At 43.5% G+C, this 18950-nt stretch overlaps 1 protein-coding gene across 1 annotated transcript; it reads right to left on the bottom strand.

Annotated features, from left to right (window-relative positions):
* Positions 1-1117: 1117 nt before the first annotated feature.
* Positions 1118-18161, bottom strand: LOC137331717 (extracellular calcium-sensing receptor-like). The gene is made up of 6 exons (XM_067995704.1): positions 18016-18161; positions 13879-14164; positions 11948-12778; positions 9397-9624; positions 4781-4904; positions 1118-2016 (listed from the first exon to the last, which is right to left on the bottom strand). The coding sequence occupies exons 1-6, from the start codon at positions 18090-18092 to the stop codon at positions 1118-1120; spliced, it is 2445 nt and encodes an 814-aa protein (XP_067851805.1). The 5' UTR covers positions 18093-18161.
* Between the last annotated feature and the right edge of the window lie 789 nt (positions 18162-18950).

Genomic DNA, 18950 nt, shown 5'->3' with positions numbered 1-18950 from the left:
GGAAAACAATCCCAGCTTTTCTTGTCTCTCCACATAACTGAAGTCCCTCATCCCTAGTACCATTCTGGTAAATCTCCACTGCACCTTCTCCAAGGCTTTGACATCCTTCCTAAAGTGTGGTGCCAGAACTAGACACAATACCCCAGCTGAGTCCTAACCAATGATTTATGTTGGTATCATAAATCCCTTCGCACACATTTCCTCTACTTAGTTTTTCCAGCAAAATCATAAACAAGTGATTTCACTGGAAACATTGGTCAGAGGAAACCTTCATGAATGCATTTACAGCACCTGGTCACAGAGGGTGACATTTTCCAAGACCCAATGCTATTGGTTGGACCTCACACACAAGGGGGTAGATGTTGACTTTGTACGATGGTGTAAAATGAGTCTGCAATCCGTTTTACCTCTCTCCCCATTTTTATTTCAGCTGACTTCAATGATAATGAAAACCAGGAGAGATATTAAACAGACTGCCAACTCGTTTGACACAATCGCACAAAGTTAAGATCTACCCCAAGGGACAGCTTATCGGAAAATCACTGCTTGCGATTTTCCATCTATTGATTGCAAATTGCAAGCAATGCACCCACGGCTTTCTGCTGGTTCAAGGTCCCGGAAAATGTTGCCCATTCTGACCAGAGCAACCCTTCCCCAAAGTGCCTCAACCCTAACCTCAGAAGACCGCCCTTTGCTCCACCAGTGTGACACTTCTGCATCTTCCTCTCTGAAGAGATTTGCCAAATTATTGCTGATCATTGGCTAATTCGGCAATCTTTGGCTGTTGAACCAAATCCATTGGGAACTAGAACTCCTTTCCTTGCAGCCAACAGCGAGTAGAGACTTTTATCCCTTCAGTCTGGATTTAAACCCACATTCTAGAGTTAAGAATCTATGTTCCTTGTGGTAAATGCAATACAGTCTATTCAAAATCATTTCCATATGAAGCCAGTCTAGAAGAAAGAAAACAGAGAAGGGTCATACTTTATAAAGAGTAATTTTAACTTAACTTGCCCGGTGGGAGATTGACGCCTTTAGATTGGCCGCCCGCTTTACACGCCGTCTGACTTCCACCGGGCGGATGAGGTTAAAATGAGCATATTTTAACGTGCGAGTGCTAACGTTTACCCATGAGTACTTTCTTCGTATTCTTCTCTGGTTTGAGCAGTATTATGTAGCACTTAGGGGCAAAAATACACAGAAGGAGCCCAAAGCTTGATGACAAAATGGCAAAGATCTCCACCGCTACCGTGTATTTGCCGGGTGAGCTGATGTAGGCAGGTATAAAGGCCACCCACACTGCAAAAAATATCAACATGCTGAAGGTTATGAATTTAGCCTCATTGAATTTGTCGGGCAATTTCCTTGCCAGAAAAGCCAACACAAAACAGATACAAGACAAGAAGCTAATGTACCCTAACACGGTATAGAAGGCCACCGCCGAGCCAACGTTACATTCTAGGATGGTTTTAGCACTTTGGTAGGTGGTATTTTTAAATGGGAACGGGGGTGACCTGGCTAGCCATGTGGCACAGATCCCAATCTGGACACAGGTGCAGAGAAAGATCACAGCCCGCTGTTGGGTGGCTCCAAACCATCTCATCATGTTGCTTTGGGGAAGCGTCGCCCTGAATGCCATCAGCACCACCACAGTTTTGGCGAGTAGGCAAGAGATGCAAAGCACGAAGATTACCCCAAAAGCAGTGTGCCTCAGCATACATGACCAGGCCGTTGGCCGGCCAATAAATGTCATGGAACACAGGAAGCACAGGACTAAGGAGCTCAGGAGAAGAAAGCTCAGCTCGGAATTGTTGGCTTTTACAATGGGGGTATTCCTGTATTGAAAGAAAATGGCCATAACTGCGACTGTTAGACAGGCTCCCAACAATGCAATTATCGTCAATGTAATGCCTGTTCCATCTTCAAAGGAAAGGTACTCGATTTCCCTTGGGATGCACGTGGTCCTTTCATCATCTGACCAGTCATCTGAAGAGCATTTCGTGCACCCCACTGAATCTGTGGATGGAAAAACCATGCTGGTCAGAGGTGGATTAACAATCTTTAGCACAACCTCAAAACTACAGAACCCATCACTTCCCTTAATCTTCATTTCCTCCAGGAACAAAATATTCTAGGCTCCTTTAAGAAACAGCTATTTGCTGCAATGAGAAGATGGTAGGGTTGGTATTTTGGAAGGAATGGGCCAAAGATCTTTCTTCGTCCAAATCCGTCTTGTGATCCTAAAATCTGAAGGCTTTCATGATCCAAGCTTGGTGTCACAAATCACTGCTTCCTAATCTTTTCCCTTACTCTTTGCGAATCTGGTGGTGTTTTTTACTATGGGCCTTTACGCAGCGAGTTGTTATGATCTGGAATGCACTGTCTGAAAGGGTGGTGGAAGCAAATTTAATAGTAACTTTCAAAAGGGAATTGGGTATATACTTGAAAAGGAAAAGAATTGCAGGGCTATGGGGAAAGAGCAGAGGAGTGGGATTAATTGCATAGGTATTTCAAAGAGCCAGCACAGATTAAATGGGCCGAATGGCCTCCTTCTGAGCTGTAAGGTTCTATGATTCTTTACACAGGTCTTTCAAAAATAAACTTTGAATGGGCGGCCTTTAAGGAAAAGATGGTTCAGGTTCAGTCTCGGTATATTCCCATGAGGGAGAAAGGTAGGGCAATTAAAGCCAGAGCTCCCTGGATGACAAAAGAGATAGTGAGTAAGATGAAGCAGAAAAAAGGGGCATATGACAGATGTCAGGTTGATAACACAAGTGAGAATCAGGCTGAATATAGAAAGTTCAGAGGGGAAGTGAAAAAGGAAATAAGAGGGGCAAAGAGAAAGTATGAGAATAGACTGGAGGCCAACATAAAAGGGAATCCAAACATCTTCTATAGGCATATAAAGAGTAAACGGGTAGTAAGAGGAGCAGTGGGTCCAATCAGGGACCAAAAAGGAGATCTACTCATGGAGGCAGAGGGCAAGGCCAAGGTACTAAATGAGGACTTTGCATCTGTCTTTACCAAGGAAGAAGATGCTGCCAGAGTCTCAGTAAAGGAAGATGTAGTTGAGATACTAGATGGGCTAATAATTGATAAAGAGGAGGGACTAGAAAGACTAGCTGTACTTAAAGTAGATAAGTCACCCGGTCTGGATGGGATGCATCCTAGGTTGCTGAGGGAAGTAAGGATGGGAATTGCGGAGATTCTGGCTACAATCTTCCAAACATCATTACATACGGGGATGGATCCAGAGGACTGGAGAATTGCAAATGTTACACCCTTGTTCAAAAAAGGGTGTAAGGGTAAACCCAGCAACGATAGGCCAGTCAGTTTAACCTCGGTGGTGGGGAAACTTTTAGAAACGATAATCCGGGACAGAATTAGCAGTCACTTGGATGAGTGTGGATTGATTAGGGAAAACCAGAACGGATTTGTTAAAGGCCAATCATGTTTAACTAACTTGATAGAGTTTTTTGATGAGGTAACGGAGAGGGTAGATGAAGGCAATGCATTTGATGTGGTGTATATGGACTTTCAAAAGGCGTTTGATAAAGTGCCACATAATAGGCTTCTCATCAAGACTGAAGCCCATGGAATAAAGGGGGTAGTAGCAGCAATGGATACAAAATTGGCTAAGTAACAGGAAGCAGAGTAGTGGTGAACAGTTGATTTTCGGATTGGAGGGAGGTGCACAGTGGTGTTCCCCAGGGGTCGATGCTGGGACCACTGCTTTTCTTGATAAATATTAGTGACTTGGACTTGGGTGTACAGGGCACAATTTCAAAATTTGCAGATGAAACAAAACTTGGAAATGCAGTGAACAGTGAGGAGGATAGTGATAGACTTCAAGAGGAAATAGACAGTCTGGTGGAATGAACAGACACTTGGCAGGTGAAATTTAACGCAGAAAAATGCCAAGTGGTACATTTTGGTAGGAAGAACAGGGAGAGACAATATAAACTAGAGGGCACAATTCTAAAAGGGGTACAGGAACAGAGAGATCTGCGGGTACAAGTGCACAAATCGTTGAAAGTGGCAGGGCAGGTTGAGAAAGCGTTTAAAAAAGCATACGGGATCCTGGGCTTTATAAATAGAGGCAGAGAGGACAAAAGCAAAGAAGTCATGATGAACCTTTATAAAGCTCTGGTTCGACCATAACTGGAGTATTGTGTCCAGTTCTGGGCACTTTAGGAAAGATGTGATGGCCTTAGAGACGGTGCAGAAAAGAATTACTAGAATGATTCCAGGGATGAGGGACTTTAGTTACGTGGATAGACAGGAGAAACTGGGGTTGATCTCCTTGGAACAAAGAAGGTTGAGAGGAGATTTGATAGAGGTATTTAAAATCATGAAGGGTCTAGACAGAATAGATAGAGAGAAACTGTTCCCATTGGCGGAAGGGTCAAGAACCAGAGGACATGGATTAAAGGTGACTGGCAAAAGAACCAAAGGTGACATGAGGGAAAACTTTTTAAGCAGCGAGTGATTAGGATCTGGAATGCACTGCCCGAGGGGATGGTGGTGGCAGATTCAATCATGGCTTTCAAAAGGGAACTGGATAAGTACCTGAAAGGAAAAAAATGTGCAGGGCTACGGGGAAAGGGCGGGGGAGTGGGACTAGCTGGATTGCTCTTGCATAGAGCCTGCATGGACTCGATGGACCGAATGGCCTCCTTCCGCACTGTAACCTTTCTATGATTCTGGTGTTCATATTTGTATTATTACAACAACGGTGAAAGCAAGCATTTCACATCAAACTTGCATGAGTGAGCATTACCTGTTTCATTACTAATCTCCCCATCGGCACATGGCACACAGTCAAAGCAACAAAGAGGTTCACCATTACGAGATGCTTTCCTCATCCCAGGGGGGCAGCTTTCACTGCACGTTGACCGAGGAGGCTATGCACAAGAACACAAGACAAAATAGCCCAGTGATGCAATCAGCCCTCAATGTTTAACATGAAAAAGCCAATAATAATGGACAGACAAAAATAAAGGGTGATAAACTTAGCCTTGAGTCTTTCTAACTGGCTGATATTTAAGTTCTGATGATAGGCCTTCGACCTGAAACGTTAACTCTGTTTCTTTCTCCACAGATGCTGCCTCACTTGCTGAGCTTTTCCAGCATTTTCTGTTTTTATTTCAGTTTTCCAGCATCCACAGTATTTTGCTTTTGATATTTAAGAGGGTTCCCTCTTTCTAATCCCCTCCACCAATTCTCTATCAGTCTCTCCAGAATGATGGGATACGGTTCCAGAACCATGGCTGCCCTCTCATACCTCACCCAACTGCCCATTCTTCATGTGTAAACGTTGACTATTGAACAGTTATTTGATCGCAGAGGGCATCAAAGCTGAACACAACCCTAGCCTCAACCAACGTCCAATCACATTTGCTTTCCAGCGGGAGATAGTCCACTGGAAACACATGGACTGAAAATGGTGGTGTGTCCAGCAGTAATCAAATTAACTATTGAGCATATGGTAATTAATTAACCATTCAGCACATTGTGACTGATTAAGAATTGAGCATATTGTGACTAACTATTGATCACATTGTGACCAATTAACCATTGAGCACATCGTGACTAATTAACTACTGAGTACATAGTGTCTGATTAACCATTGAGCACATAGACTATAAGAACATAGTTATATCACATCAGAAATAGGAGCAGGAGTAGGCCATACGGCCCCTCGACCCTGCTCCACCATTCAATAAGATCATGGCTGATCTTTGACCTCAAATCCACTTTCTTGACTGATCCCTATATCCCTTGATTCCTCAGTCTTGAATATACTCAATGATTGAGCATCCACAGCCCTCTGGGGTAGAGAATTCCAAATATTCACAAGCCTCTGAGTGAAGAAATTCCTCCTCATCTCAGTCCTAAATGTCTGATCCCTTATCCTGAGACTGTCTCCAAGTTCTAGACTCTGCAGCCAAGGGAAACATCCTCTCAGAATCTACCCCCTCTTAGAATCTTATATGTTTCAATGAGATCACCTCTCATTCTTCTAAACTACAGAGAGTATTGGCCAATTTCACTCAATCTCTCCTCATAGTACAACCCTCTCATCCCAGGAATTAATCTAGTGAACCTTTGTTGCACCGCCTCTAAGGCAAGCATATCCTTCCTTAGGTGAGGAGATCAAAACAGTACACAGTACTCCAGGTGTGGAGTCCACCAAAGACCTGTACAAATGCAGCAAGATTTCCTTACTCTTGTACTCCAACCCCCTTGCCATAAAGGCCAACATATCATTTGCCTTCCTAATTGCTCGCTGTACATTCATGTTAACTTGTTGTGTTTCATGTACAAGGATGCCCAAATCCCTCTGAACACCAACATTTAAAAGTTTTTCACCATTTAAAAAATATTCTGTTTTTCTATTCTTCCTACCAAAGTGAATAACCTCACATTTCCCCACATTATACTCCATCTGACACCTTCTTGCCCATTCACTTAACCTGCCTACATCCCTTTGCAGACTCTTTGTGTCCTCCTCACAGCTTACTTTCCCACCTAGCTTTTTATCATCAGCAAACTTGCATACACTACACTCAGTCCCTTCATCTAATTCATTAATATAGATTGTAAATAGCTGAGGCCCAAGCACTGATCCTTGTGGCACCCCACTAGTTACAGCCTGCCAACCTGAAAATGACCCGTTTAATCCTACTCTCTGTTTTCTGTCTGTTAAACAATCCTCAATCCATGCTAATATATTACCCCAAATCTCATGAGCCCTTACCTGGTGTAACAACGTCTTTTGTGCCACCGTATCGAATGCCTTTTGAAAATCGAAATATACTATATCCACTGGTTTCCCCCTTAACTATCCTGCTAGTTATACCCCCAAAAAAGCTCTAATAGATTTGTCAAACATGATTCCCTTCTTAAAACCATGTTGACTCTGCCTAATCATATTATGATTTTCTAAGTGGCATGTTACTAGGTCCTTAATAATAGATTCTAGCATATTCCCTACTACTGATGTCAGGCTGCATGGCCTATAGTTCCCTGTTTTCTCATCCCTCCTTTCTTGAATAGTGGGGTTACATTTTCTACCTTCCAATCCACAGGGTCCATTCTAGAATCTAGGGAATTCTGGAAGATCAAAACCAATGCATCCACTATCTCTGCAGCCACCTCTTAAAACCCTAGGGTGTAGGGGATTTGTCGGCTTTTAGTCCCTTTAATTTTTCTAAAACATTTTCTTTACTAATCTTAATTACTTTAACTTCCTCCATCTCATTGGATCCTTGGTTCCCCAATATTTCCGATATGTTTTTTGTGTCTTCTACCGTGAAGACAGATAGAAAATGTTTGTTTAACGTTGCTGCCATTTCCTTATTCCCTTTTATAATTTCTCCTGTCTCAGCCTCGAAGGGACCCAAATTTTCTTTCGCTAATCTCTTCCTTTTTATATACTTGTAGAAGCTCTTACAATCTGTTTTTACATTTCTTGTTGGTTTACTCTCATATTCAATTTTCTCCTTCTTTACCAATTTCTTGGTTATCCTTTGCTGATTTGTAAAACCCTCCCAATCCTCAAGCTTTCTACTCTTTTTGGCAACATTGTAAGCCTCTTCTTTTAATCTAATACTATGCTTAACTTCTCTAGTTAGCCATGGTTGGATCACTTTTCCAGTGGAGTTTTTATTCCTCAAGGGTATGTATATTCGCTGGGAATTATAAATTATTTCTTTACATGTTCGCCATTGCTTATCTACCGTCGTATCTTTTAATCTAATTTCCCATTCTACCTTAGCCAACCCGCCCCTCATACCTATATAATTGGCCTTGCTAAATTTAACATGCTAGTTTCGGACTTAACTATATCACTCTCAAACTCAATATAAAATTCTTTTTTTTTTATATTCGTTCACGGGATGTGGGCGTCGCTGGCAAGGCCGGCATTTATTGCCCATCCCTAATTGCCCTCGAGAAGGTGGTGGTGAGCCGCCTTCTTGAACCGCTGCAGTCCGTGTGGTGACGGTTCTCCCACAGTGCTGTTAGGAAGGGAGTTCCAGGATTTTGACCCAGCGACAATGAAGGAACGGCGATATATTTCCAAGTCGGGATGGTGTGTGACTTGGAGGGGAACGTGCAGGTGGTGTTGTTCCCATGCGCCTGCTGCCCTTGTCCTTCTAGGTGGTAGAGGTCGCGGGTTTGGGAGGTGCTGTCGAAGAAGCCTTGGCGAGTTGCTGCAGTGCATCCTGTGGATGGTTCACACTGCAGCCACAGTGCGCCGGTGGTGAAGGGAGTGAATGTTTAGGGTGGTGGATGGGGTGCCAATCAAGCGGGCTGCTTTATCTTGGATGGTGTCGAGCTTCTTGAGTGTTGTTGGAGCTGCACTCATCCAGGCAAGTGGAGAGTATTCCATCACACTCCTGACTTGTGCCTTGTAGATGGTGGAAAGGCTTTGGGGAGTCAGGAGGTGAGTCACTCGCCGCAGAATACCCAGCCTCTGACCTGCTCTCGTAGCCACAGTATTTATATGGCTGGTCCAGTTAAGTTTCTGGTCAATGGTGACCCCCAGGATGTTGATGGTGGGGGTTTTGGCGATGGTAATGCCGTTGAATGTCAAGGGGAGGTGGTTAGACTCTCTCTTGTTGGAGATGGTCATTGCCTGGCACTTATCTGGCGCAAATGTTACTTGCCACTTATGAGCCCAAGCCTGGATGTTGTCCAGGTCTTGCTGCATGCAGGCTCGGACTGCTTCATTATTTGAGGGGTTGCGAATGGAACTCGGTCAAATGCTGCCTTGATGTCAAGGGCAGTCACTCTCACCTCACCTCTGGAATTCAGCTCTTTTGTCCATGTTTGGACCAAGGCTGTAATGAGGTCTGGAGCCGAGTGGTCCTGGCGGAACCCAAACTGAGCATCGGTGAGCAGGTTATTGGTGAGTAAGTGCCGCTTGATAGCACTGTCGACGACACCTTCCATCACTTTGCTGATGATTGAGAGTAGACTGATGGGGCGGTAATTGGCCGGATTGGATTTGTCCTGCTTTTTGTGGACAGTACATACCTGGGCAATTTTCCACATTGTCGGGTGGATGCCAGTGTTGTAGCTGTACTGGAACAGCTTGGCTAGAGGCGCAGCTAGTTCTGGAGCACAAGTCTTCAGCACTACAGCTGGGATGTTGTCAGGGCCCATAGCCTTTGCTATATTCTATCATATTATGATCACTCTTCCCCAGAGGATCCTAATTAACTATTTAAACACATGGTGACTAATTAACTTTTGAGCACATTATAACCAATTAACCATTGAGCACTCCATGACCAATTAAACAATTAGCACATTGTGACCAATTAACTATTGAGTTCATTGTGGTTCTTTTAGATATTGGACAAAAGGTTTCCACTGTCCTCCTCACACCTGAATTTTGCCACCAGTCCAAACAATGGAATGTTCCTCCAGAGAAAGTTCCTGTCCTGGGGGTGCGAACGCATCAAAACGACCAACTTGGACATACTCAACATTACCACTGGCACCTCTCTGACAGTTAATCATGTCATATGATGCAATAGCATCTCCATTTTCATCAAAACCTACTTCTCCTCCAAACTGGTCGGTGAATCTGACTTCTTTCAGATAATGCAGGAGCTGAATGAGCAGAACAGGATAATGTGTCAAAAATGCAGAAAACAAGGCCATTTTAATACATATGACTCCATACTTTATTTTTATTATTTGCTCATATCCATCCTCTTTCTTTCATCATCACTCTCAATCTATCTCTTTCTTCTCCATCTGACCAAGCCATTTTTAAATTAATCCTCAAGATGTGAGTGTTACTGGCAAGGCCAGCATTTATTGCCCGTCCCTAGTTGTCCTGAAAAGGCGGTGGGCCTTCTTCTTGAACCACTGGGTAGTGGTTTGATGCAACTGATTGACTTGCCAGGCCACTTCAGAGTGCTGTTAAGGCACAACCACATTGGTATGGGACTAGGAGTCACATATAGGCCCAGACTGGGTAAAGATGGCAGATTTCCTTCCCTGAAGGATATTAGTAAATTAGTTGTTTTTTTTATGACAATCCAATAACTTCATGGTCACTTTTACTGATATCAGATTTTTATTTCCAGAATTCTCAAACTGCTACGGTGGGATTTCAACTCATGTTCTCTGGATTACTAGTCCAGTAACATAACTATTATACTACCATACCCATGAAAGCTAGGAAGCAGATTGAAACGTCCTGAACTTCTGATGCTGTTGGTCCCTCAAGACCAGTCATTCCTTCCTTCCTTCAGTCTTCCCTTCATCCTACAGCCTAATGGCATTTAAAACCCCTAAGCTGGTGTCCATTATCCATTCCCTCTTGATAATAAGATAATTGTGGATGAGGGAGGCCATTCCGTCCATCTTAATTTATCCACCTGGAGAGGTTTCAACGTTCCTGATTCCCATTGCAATCTATAATTTATTCTTACATGATTCCAGGATCTTTACCTCACTATCTATCTATCAGTAAATGTACTGCACACATTGATCACTCTTTGTGTGAAGAAAAATGTTACAATAAACCAAAAATTATCTTTTATCAGCTTGAATCTGCATCCCTTAGTTCTAATCTCACAAATTAATTTAAAGTAATATTCCAGGTTAACTTTTTCCATATCCTTAACAATCTTAGACAGCTTTATAAATCACTTCTCAGACGCTTCCTTTCCAGGCTGAAAAGCCCAATTCTATCCAATCTTTGCTCATTTTTCCTTTCAAGTACTTATCCAGTTCCCTTTTGAAGGCTACGATTGAATCTGCCTCCACCACCCCCTCGGGCAGTGCATTCCAGATCATAACCACTCGCTGTGTAAAAAAGTTTTTCCTCATGTCACCTTTGGTTCTTTTGCCAATCACCTTAAATCTATGTCCTCTGGTTCTTGACCCTTCTGCCAATGGGAACAGTTTCTCTCCATCTACTCTGTCTAGACCCTTCATGATTTTAAATACCTCTATCAAATTTCCTCTAAATCTTCTCTGTTCCAAGGAGAATAACCCCAGCTTCTCCAGTCTATCCATGTAACTAAAGTCCCTCATCCCTGCAATCATTCTAGTAAATCTTTTCTGCACTCTCTCTAAGGCCTTTGCATCTTTCCTAAAGTGCGGTGCCCAGAACTGGACACAATAATCCAGTTGTGGTCGAACCAGTGTTTTGTAAAGGTTCATTATGACTTCCTTGCTTTTGTACTCTATGCCTCTATTTATAAAGCCCAGGATCCCGTATGCTTTTTTAACTGCTTTCACAACCTGCCCTGCCACTTTCATCGATTTGTGCACTTATACCCGCAGATCTCTCTGTTCCTGCACCCCTTTTAGAATTGTACCCTCTAGTTTATATTGCCTCTCCTGATTCTTCCGACTGAAATGTGACACTTGGTATTTTTCTGTGTTAAATTTCATCAGCCTCGTGTCAGCCCATTCCACCAGCCTGCCTATATCCTCCTCACTGTTCACTACACTTCCAAGTTTTGTGTCACTTGTTCGATCACAACCCCTCATTTGGTCCATAACCCCTCCATTAGGTCTCCCCTTAACCGTCTCCACTCTAAGGGAGACCAGAGAAGCCTACTGGAACTTCGGGGCCCAGTCTTTGAGCACTAGGGAGCAGGAAAAGTCCCATTGAGCGAACATGCTCTTTTTTTGATAGATTTACATAAGAACATAAGAAATAGGAGCAGGAGTAGGCCAATCGGCCCCTCGAGCCTGCTCCGCCATTCAATAAGATCATGGCTGATCTGATCCTAACCTCAAATCTAAATTCATGTCCAATTTCCTGCCCGCTCCCCGTAACCCCTAATTCCCTTTACTTCTAGGAAACTGTCTATTTCTGTTTTAAATTTATTTAATGATGTCGACTCATCTTCTCAGCCAATGTCCAATAAAAAAGGAGCTTTTCTCGAGGCATTTTACATAAGATGCTCACCTGCCACGGTTCAAAGTTGTGTATACTTGCACAACTGTTGTTCACGAAAGGTCCCTTACCACTCTCACATAAGTTTAAACGACTCAGTGCGTGGGCAATGGCATATATTCCTTTGTACACGTTGTACGAGACCCTCAGTTGTGAGGTATCAGAATATATGGTATTCACTCCTTCCAGACTCTCTGATCCTGTGCATAAACGGGCTCCTAAAGTTTCACCTTCGGTGATATTTTCCGGCCCTTTAAACTTACAGTCAAACAGCTCCTCCCAGAACACGTTAACATAGTTGTCGCTTTCATGCGGGGAAGGTTTCACTCGGAGAAGGAATTCTCGGAGCCCAGGAATTTCCGCTCTGCGAAACGAAAAGCCAATCGCTCCTTCCAAGTATGGTAGGAACTGGTCGGTAAAAAGCACAGCTCCAGTGACCCACGCTTCACTGGCGAGCCACTGGATTCCAGTGACATTCTGCCGGGCGATCTCTTCTATCAACTGAAGCATTTCCCTCTCGGGGGTGAACACGACAATGACCTTAGCAGATGATCTTTTTATAGCATTCACCATTTGGGATATCTTCTCCGCGTTGTAAATCTTGGGCACAATGTATGAGAAAGCGATACAAGCGCCAAAGTTAGTGACTTGTTGGATGAATTGCTGAATTCCAAATCTCCCGTAGTCATCGTCATTACCAAGAGCTCCAATCCAGGTCCAGCCAAAGTGTTTCACAAGTTGCGCCAAGGCCTTGGTCTGAAAGTAATCGCTGGGCGCTGTTCGGAAAAATGCCGGATATTTACGCTTGTCGCTCAAACAGGTACAAGTAGAGAAGTAACTGATCTGGGAGAAAGGAAAGGATGTGACTTTATTTTTCATTGAGAGGCCACGGTGAAGACCCATGCGCATAGTCTAGGAGTGGAGTAAGAGTCCAGGACTGGGGTCAATCGTCCAGGACACCGGCCCATCGTCCAGGACCATGGTCCATAGTTGAGGAGTGGGGCCAATCATGCAGAACCCAGCCAGACCCATGGTGCGGAATTGAGGTTCACTAATGCAGGGCCGATCAATGATCAATGGAAATAACATTGGGGAAATGTGAAACGGGCTGCCGATTCGCTATCACCCGTTTTACACTATCGCACGAAGTCAACATCTACCCCAGTCTGTTTCTCTCTATTCTGTCCCATCCCTTTATATTTTTAAATAATTCTACCAAATAAATCTGCTCTGTCCTAATGAAAACTGCTGCTTTCCTATATCCTTATTATTCAGCCCTGGTCCGTTACTATCCACAAACAGTTCACCCAGCCTCCCCCAAACCCAACAGTACAGGAGCTCCCCTTTCCCCTAGAGTATTTGGTTATCTCGGCATATAACCACCAACCTGATACCCAATCAGACATTTATCAAGTTCCCTTTTGGTGGAGTTATTGTGTGTGTGTGTTGACATCAGGTGAGGAGGAGGCCAGGCTTGACTGTGACACCTACCATAGTTAAATAGTCTAAAACACACAGTTGAATAACTATCACTTGGGTGACATATAGGAAGGTCACCAGTGCCTAAGGAATCATGCCCAATTCTGGCCTCTTGTGCATCTCCGATTTTCATCCCTCATTATTGGCAGCCATGTTTTCAGCAGCCTAGGCCCTAAGCTCAGGAATTCCCTCTCTAAACCTCTTTACCTTTCTCGCTTCCTTTAAGACCCTCCTTAAAACCTACCTCTTTAATATCTCTTTATGCGGTTTGGTGCCAATGTTTTGTCTGATAATCGCACCTGTGAAGCGCCTTGGGACGGTTTAACCACCTTAAAGGAGCTCTATAAATGCACGTTGCTGCCACAACAATGCGTTAATACACACAGTAGAGCAAGAGAGAAAATTGGCATAGAAAAAAAAGAAAAAGATAAAGGGGAAAGAGATGAAAAGCGGGAAAAGCTTACAATGGGAATCTGGAACGGTCCTGTTGTGCTCGCAATGATACTGGACTGAAGAGATCCGGCTTCACCGATTATTGCTGGAACAGATTCCGCTCCACGGCAGGTGCTCGTGGAAATTTCCTCTTCACCGCCACTGAGAAATGTCATAGCTGCTCTCAGGGAGTAGATATCACAAGTGTCGTATACCTTATAGCCCAGAGTGATATTGGGCAAAATCGTCGGCTCTTTGTTTATTTCCTCAATGGTAAAGATCATCGTCTGTAACCAGCGAAAGGCTCTGAAATCAAACCTGTCCGACAAACATTAATCCCGGTATCACAGGCACAGATATCCATCCGTTGATTGATTTTTAAGCATTTGTTGTTTGATTAATGATTTGAAACCAGAAATTGCCAATATTTTAAGCAACTACACAGCAATAATTTTTTACAATGTTCCTGTAGTCCTTTTGAAGCGTGGAGCTAATTGTCTATTATATATTTGAGAACGCCTTAAATACAATGGAATGATTTGAATGAATTGGTACTCGCGGTGGCCAACCTTGTTTGATGGGACAACCGGGCGATTAATTATTAATCGGAAAATCGGACGCACAGCAAATCAGCCCCCTGACCTCCGATCCGATCAGCGTCAGAAGCAGTGACTCCGATAATTTACCCCAATATGTTTCTGCGTAAATCAACCGTAGGACAAATGTCAGTGACGTATCACTGGGAGTTACATAATTGAAGCAAACGCCTTATTTGGAACCTTCAACCTAGTCAGTAAAATGAGGTGTCTCACTCTGTGACCGTGTCTGTGCTCTTGTCTGACTCTTTTTATGTAATTCATTTTCGGAATGTGAGCGTCAACTGCAAGTTTGTCTTTTATTCCCTACCTGTAGTTGCCCTGAGTTTGATACAATTGAGTGACATTCTAGGCCACTTCAGAGGCACTGAGTGGGATAAAGTCAACCTCACCCAATAACTTTAAATACTCCAGGGCAACGGGAGAAGGGAGCAGAGGCTCGGAGTGGGAAGGGTAGATTTAGGACAGAGAAGAAGTATTTATCTACACAAAGGTTTATCGATCGCTGGAACAGATGGGATTGAGTTGGTCAAAGGGTCTTCTTCATGCCAAAACTATCCTACGATCTCATTGTTTCTGTGCCTCGCTGTCTGTCTCTATGGTTGTGTGTACCTCTCTCACTCTTTGTTTTACTCTCTCATTGCCTCTCACTCTCTCCGACTGTGTGTGTCATTCTCTTTTTTGTCTCTTTTTCTGTGTCTCTTCATTCATCTCACTGACGCTGTGTGATTTTATCTCTCAATCTCTCTCTTCTCGTTTTCTCTATCTCTCTATCTCTCCCTTTTTCTTCTATTTGTCTCTCTCTCTCTGGCTGTTTCTGTCTCTGTTTCTATTCTCTCCCTTCAATCTGATTAGAGGAGATCTGGCAGAACAAAGTAAACATTAGCTTCTGCCATCAACACAATGAAAATAACCTTCAGCTCCTTCAGACAGTCCATCGATGAGTAGCTTCCTGCTGACTTTCACAACTTTAATTTTCTGCTTTTAACTCTTGAATATTTTAATGTTGTAACTTCCAAATGAAGTGCTTTATCTAACTTAGATCACCTGATACATGGGCTTCCCATGCATTCTCATACTGATCATCAGAAAGCACAAAGTGTAAGGGACCACAGCACATCTCATTTGGGAGGTTTTTCTGAATAACTTGAATATGTTTGTTTATCAAGGAGTTCGGCCTCCAAATCTGGGCAGATTATAGATCATGGCCTTGGATATTTATTTTCAATTTCTGTTAGTGACTATCCACTCTGTTGGCTAGGGGCTGCGGTAACCTGAGACGTCGGCTGCTGATACACACAAGCAGGAACGACTTTTGAGCTAAAGTAACCTGAGTTCAGTCCTGGCCTCAGCTGCCTGGAACCGGTTTGAATTAACCAAGTTTTGTGAAAGACAAAGGAAATGTGATAAGACACAAGTCCTTATTTAGAAAAGGAGTAATGAGGTAATGCTACCTAAGTCCTTGGGACAGAGCCAATGAGGAGAAGACCCAGGCAAAAGCGAGCAGGCCTAAACCAAAGGGAGAGAGACAGCACAGCCTGAAGAGATAAGATTCGGAATAAGAATGAAGGATCTGGGGCATGGAGCCAGAGCGAAGACTCTGGAGACCAACCATCGCAGAAGTGGAAGACCCTTCGTCAGGGATGTAGAGACGACGTCGAGAGAGAGAGAAAACAGTACGCCTGGCCAGTGTCAGCTCTCCTTCTCGGGTATTATCCTTTATATTCTGTGACCACTCAGGGAGTGTCAGAGAAACCTAGTGGGTGTGCGTTTAGATCTTAGTTTGGGTATAAGACTGTATAACCTGGTGTAAACTGTATGCCTATATCTAACCAGATGTATAAGCTATATGTATATGATCTAAAGGTGTGAATAAAGTGAATTGAGAGTTAAGAGAGAATTGACTCTTCTCCTCTGTGTACTAAGCCAGTAACCGTAACCGGTGACCTCCGGTCAACAACTCTGTTTTTCTTAGGTTTCTCCCGTTGTCTCTCCAAAGTGCTAACTGTTGCTTGGACATCAGTTCACTTGTCTCCACTACACCATTGAAATGATCATTCTTCACGTACGAAGCTGAACAGGGAAGTGGAGCTGGTGGATTGGTTGTAGGGGAGGAAATTCAAGCCCCGGTTTTAACCTAACATGCCCGGTGGGAACAGGATGGGTTCGGGTCGGATGCCCATTTTACACCCCATGTAAAATCAGGCGGGACTTAAAATGACCATCTGTCCAGCACCCATCTCATTCCCGCTGGGTGGGTTAGATTAAAATTGCAGCTTGGGACACAGCTATCCACTGCCGCCCTCACACACCACCGAACACCCGGGCGCTAGAGAGTCGAGAGGAGGTCACCCACCTGTCAGATGGGTGTATTATGCAGGTTGATAAAGCAAGGGGAGACAAAGGGGGTAAAATTAAAGCTTACGTAGGGTGTAAAACGACCAGTAGTGGATTGGCCGCCAGTTATACACCGCCTGGTTTCCCTTTCTATTGAAGTCAACAGAAAGAAATAATGAGCGGGCGTGTAACGGGCAATTGTGCGGACGAGTAGGTGTGTAACAGACGATCGTGCGGTCGAGTAGGTGTGTAACAGACGATCGTGCAGGCGAGTAGGTGTGTAACAGACGATCGTGCAGGCGAGTGGGTGTGTAACAGACGATCGTGCGGGCGAGTAGGTGTGTAACAGACGATCGTGCAGGCGAGTAGGTGTGTAACAGACGATCGTGCGGGCGAGTAGGTGTGTAACAGACGATCGTGCGGGCGAGTAGGTGTGTAACAGACGATCGTGCGGGCGAGTAGGTGTGTAACGAGTGATTGGTACTTTACCATTTGATTTGCGCCCCACTGATGCTGAATTTTACCCCCGCAATCTCACTATCAATAATCACACAGATTAAATATACTACCCCTGAGTTAGGGAATAGTTTACACACTCTTCCCGATATATTCTTCCAGACAGCCAATCACTGTATCTCTGTCCTCTGGACTTTGAAAGAAAAAGCAACAATATTAATACATTACAAATATATAACAGAAAATAATTAATAGCCGATTTTTGTCAGAAAAGAAAATTTACGTAATTGTGACTGAAACTGAAAATCACATTTTTCAGAGAATGAATTGAAACTCATTCATTAAATATTAGTATCTTCTCTCTCCCTATTTTATCAGTACCATTATGCTCATCACTCCTCAGAAGTTTCCTCCCATGTCCGTCCTAGGCTCCAAATATCTTGTCCCATACTCTTCCTTCTCCCTGTATCCTCACATGTAAAAATCAAATCTCCTCACACAGTCTCTTACTCTAACTCATTCCCAGGATCCTAAAGCTGGAGAACTCCTTGCCTGTCCCAATTTTCGCTTCCGTCCAAATACTATGGGGGTAAAATTCAACTTCCGATCCACGCCACTTCTCCTGATTTATTTAGTCTTCTCTCCTACTCTTCCCAACCCTGGTGCTGCCCTGCATTGTGGATCTTGTCCCTTCATCAATAATAAAAAATGTGTTGTTTCCCAGGTGAGCCAGTGAAGAAACTATAAAGTATATGCACCATCAAACGTACATTGACTCACCCTGTGCAGCGTAGCTGGTCAGGCTTTGTCGTGTAGTGAAGATTTGGCACATTAACATACAAACTAACAGGGAACATTCCTCCAATTGTTATGTCGCTGTCCTGTGCTATCCCCGGCGAAACAAAGTGTTCTTGTAGCTTGCATACTCCAGTTGCTTTGGATCGGGGCACGAGTATAGCGTGCAGAATGACTAAAGAGAATTGCCAATACATTGCATGACCCATAAAGGCAAGCAACCTGTTAAAATGGATACATTATCTTATATATCTGGCGCTTATACAGACCCAATAGATAGATGAGACAGTGGGGATTTCAAAGTACAGTTTGGTTCAATCCCAAATGATCTACTTCTAGCCCCTGAGACAGAAATACATAAAAATATATTTTCCCCTCTCTCATCGATCTTCTTGTGTACCATACTAGGGAGTTTGTGAGATGATTACCATAAAGTATTATTTCTACCTGAGTAATTCCAGGTAAATATTTTTGTCCAATGGGTATAGGATGTTCTTCTGGGTTTTTGGACACAGCAAACTGAAGGGATTTCCACCTGACCACATTCAGATGACAATAAACAGCTTCTGTAAACTGGGAGGTACCAGATTCAATCCAGGTTAAAGTGCTCTCATTGAATAGTTTCCTACATAAGGTACAGTAGTAAATCTCTGAATTGGTTCTCAGTCTGTAAATTTACTGGTGGTCTCAATCTTTCAAATGCATTTGTATCTTTTGGGGTGAAATTGGTCTTGGGCAGTAGAGCAAAATGGGTGATAGCGAATCAAATTCCCGTGTTATACCCCAACAGATTTTCTTTTCCACTGACTTCAATGCAGAACAAGATTGGGAAAGGGGTAAAACGGGCAGGGTGTAAAACGGGCAGGGTGTAAAACGGGCAGGGTGTAAAACGGGTGGTGTAAATAGGGCGGGGTGTAAAA

This window comes from Heptranchias perlo, chromosome 13 (genome assembly GCF_035084215.1).
Source record: "Heptranchias perlo isolate sHepPer1 chromosome 13, sHepPer1.hap1, whole genome shotgun sequence".
NCBI classification, from domain to species: Eukaryota; Metazoa; Chordata; class Chondrichthyes; order Hexanchiformes; family Hexanchidae; genus Heptranchias; species Heptranchias perlo.
This window is presented reverse-complemented; position numbering and strand designations above follow the sequence as displayed.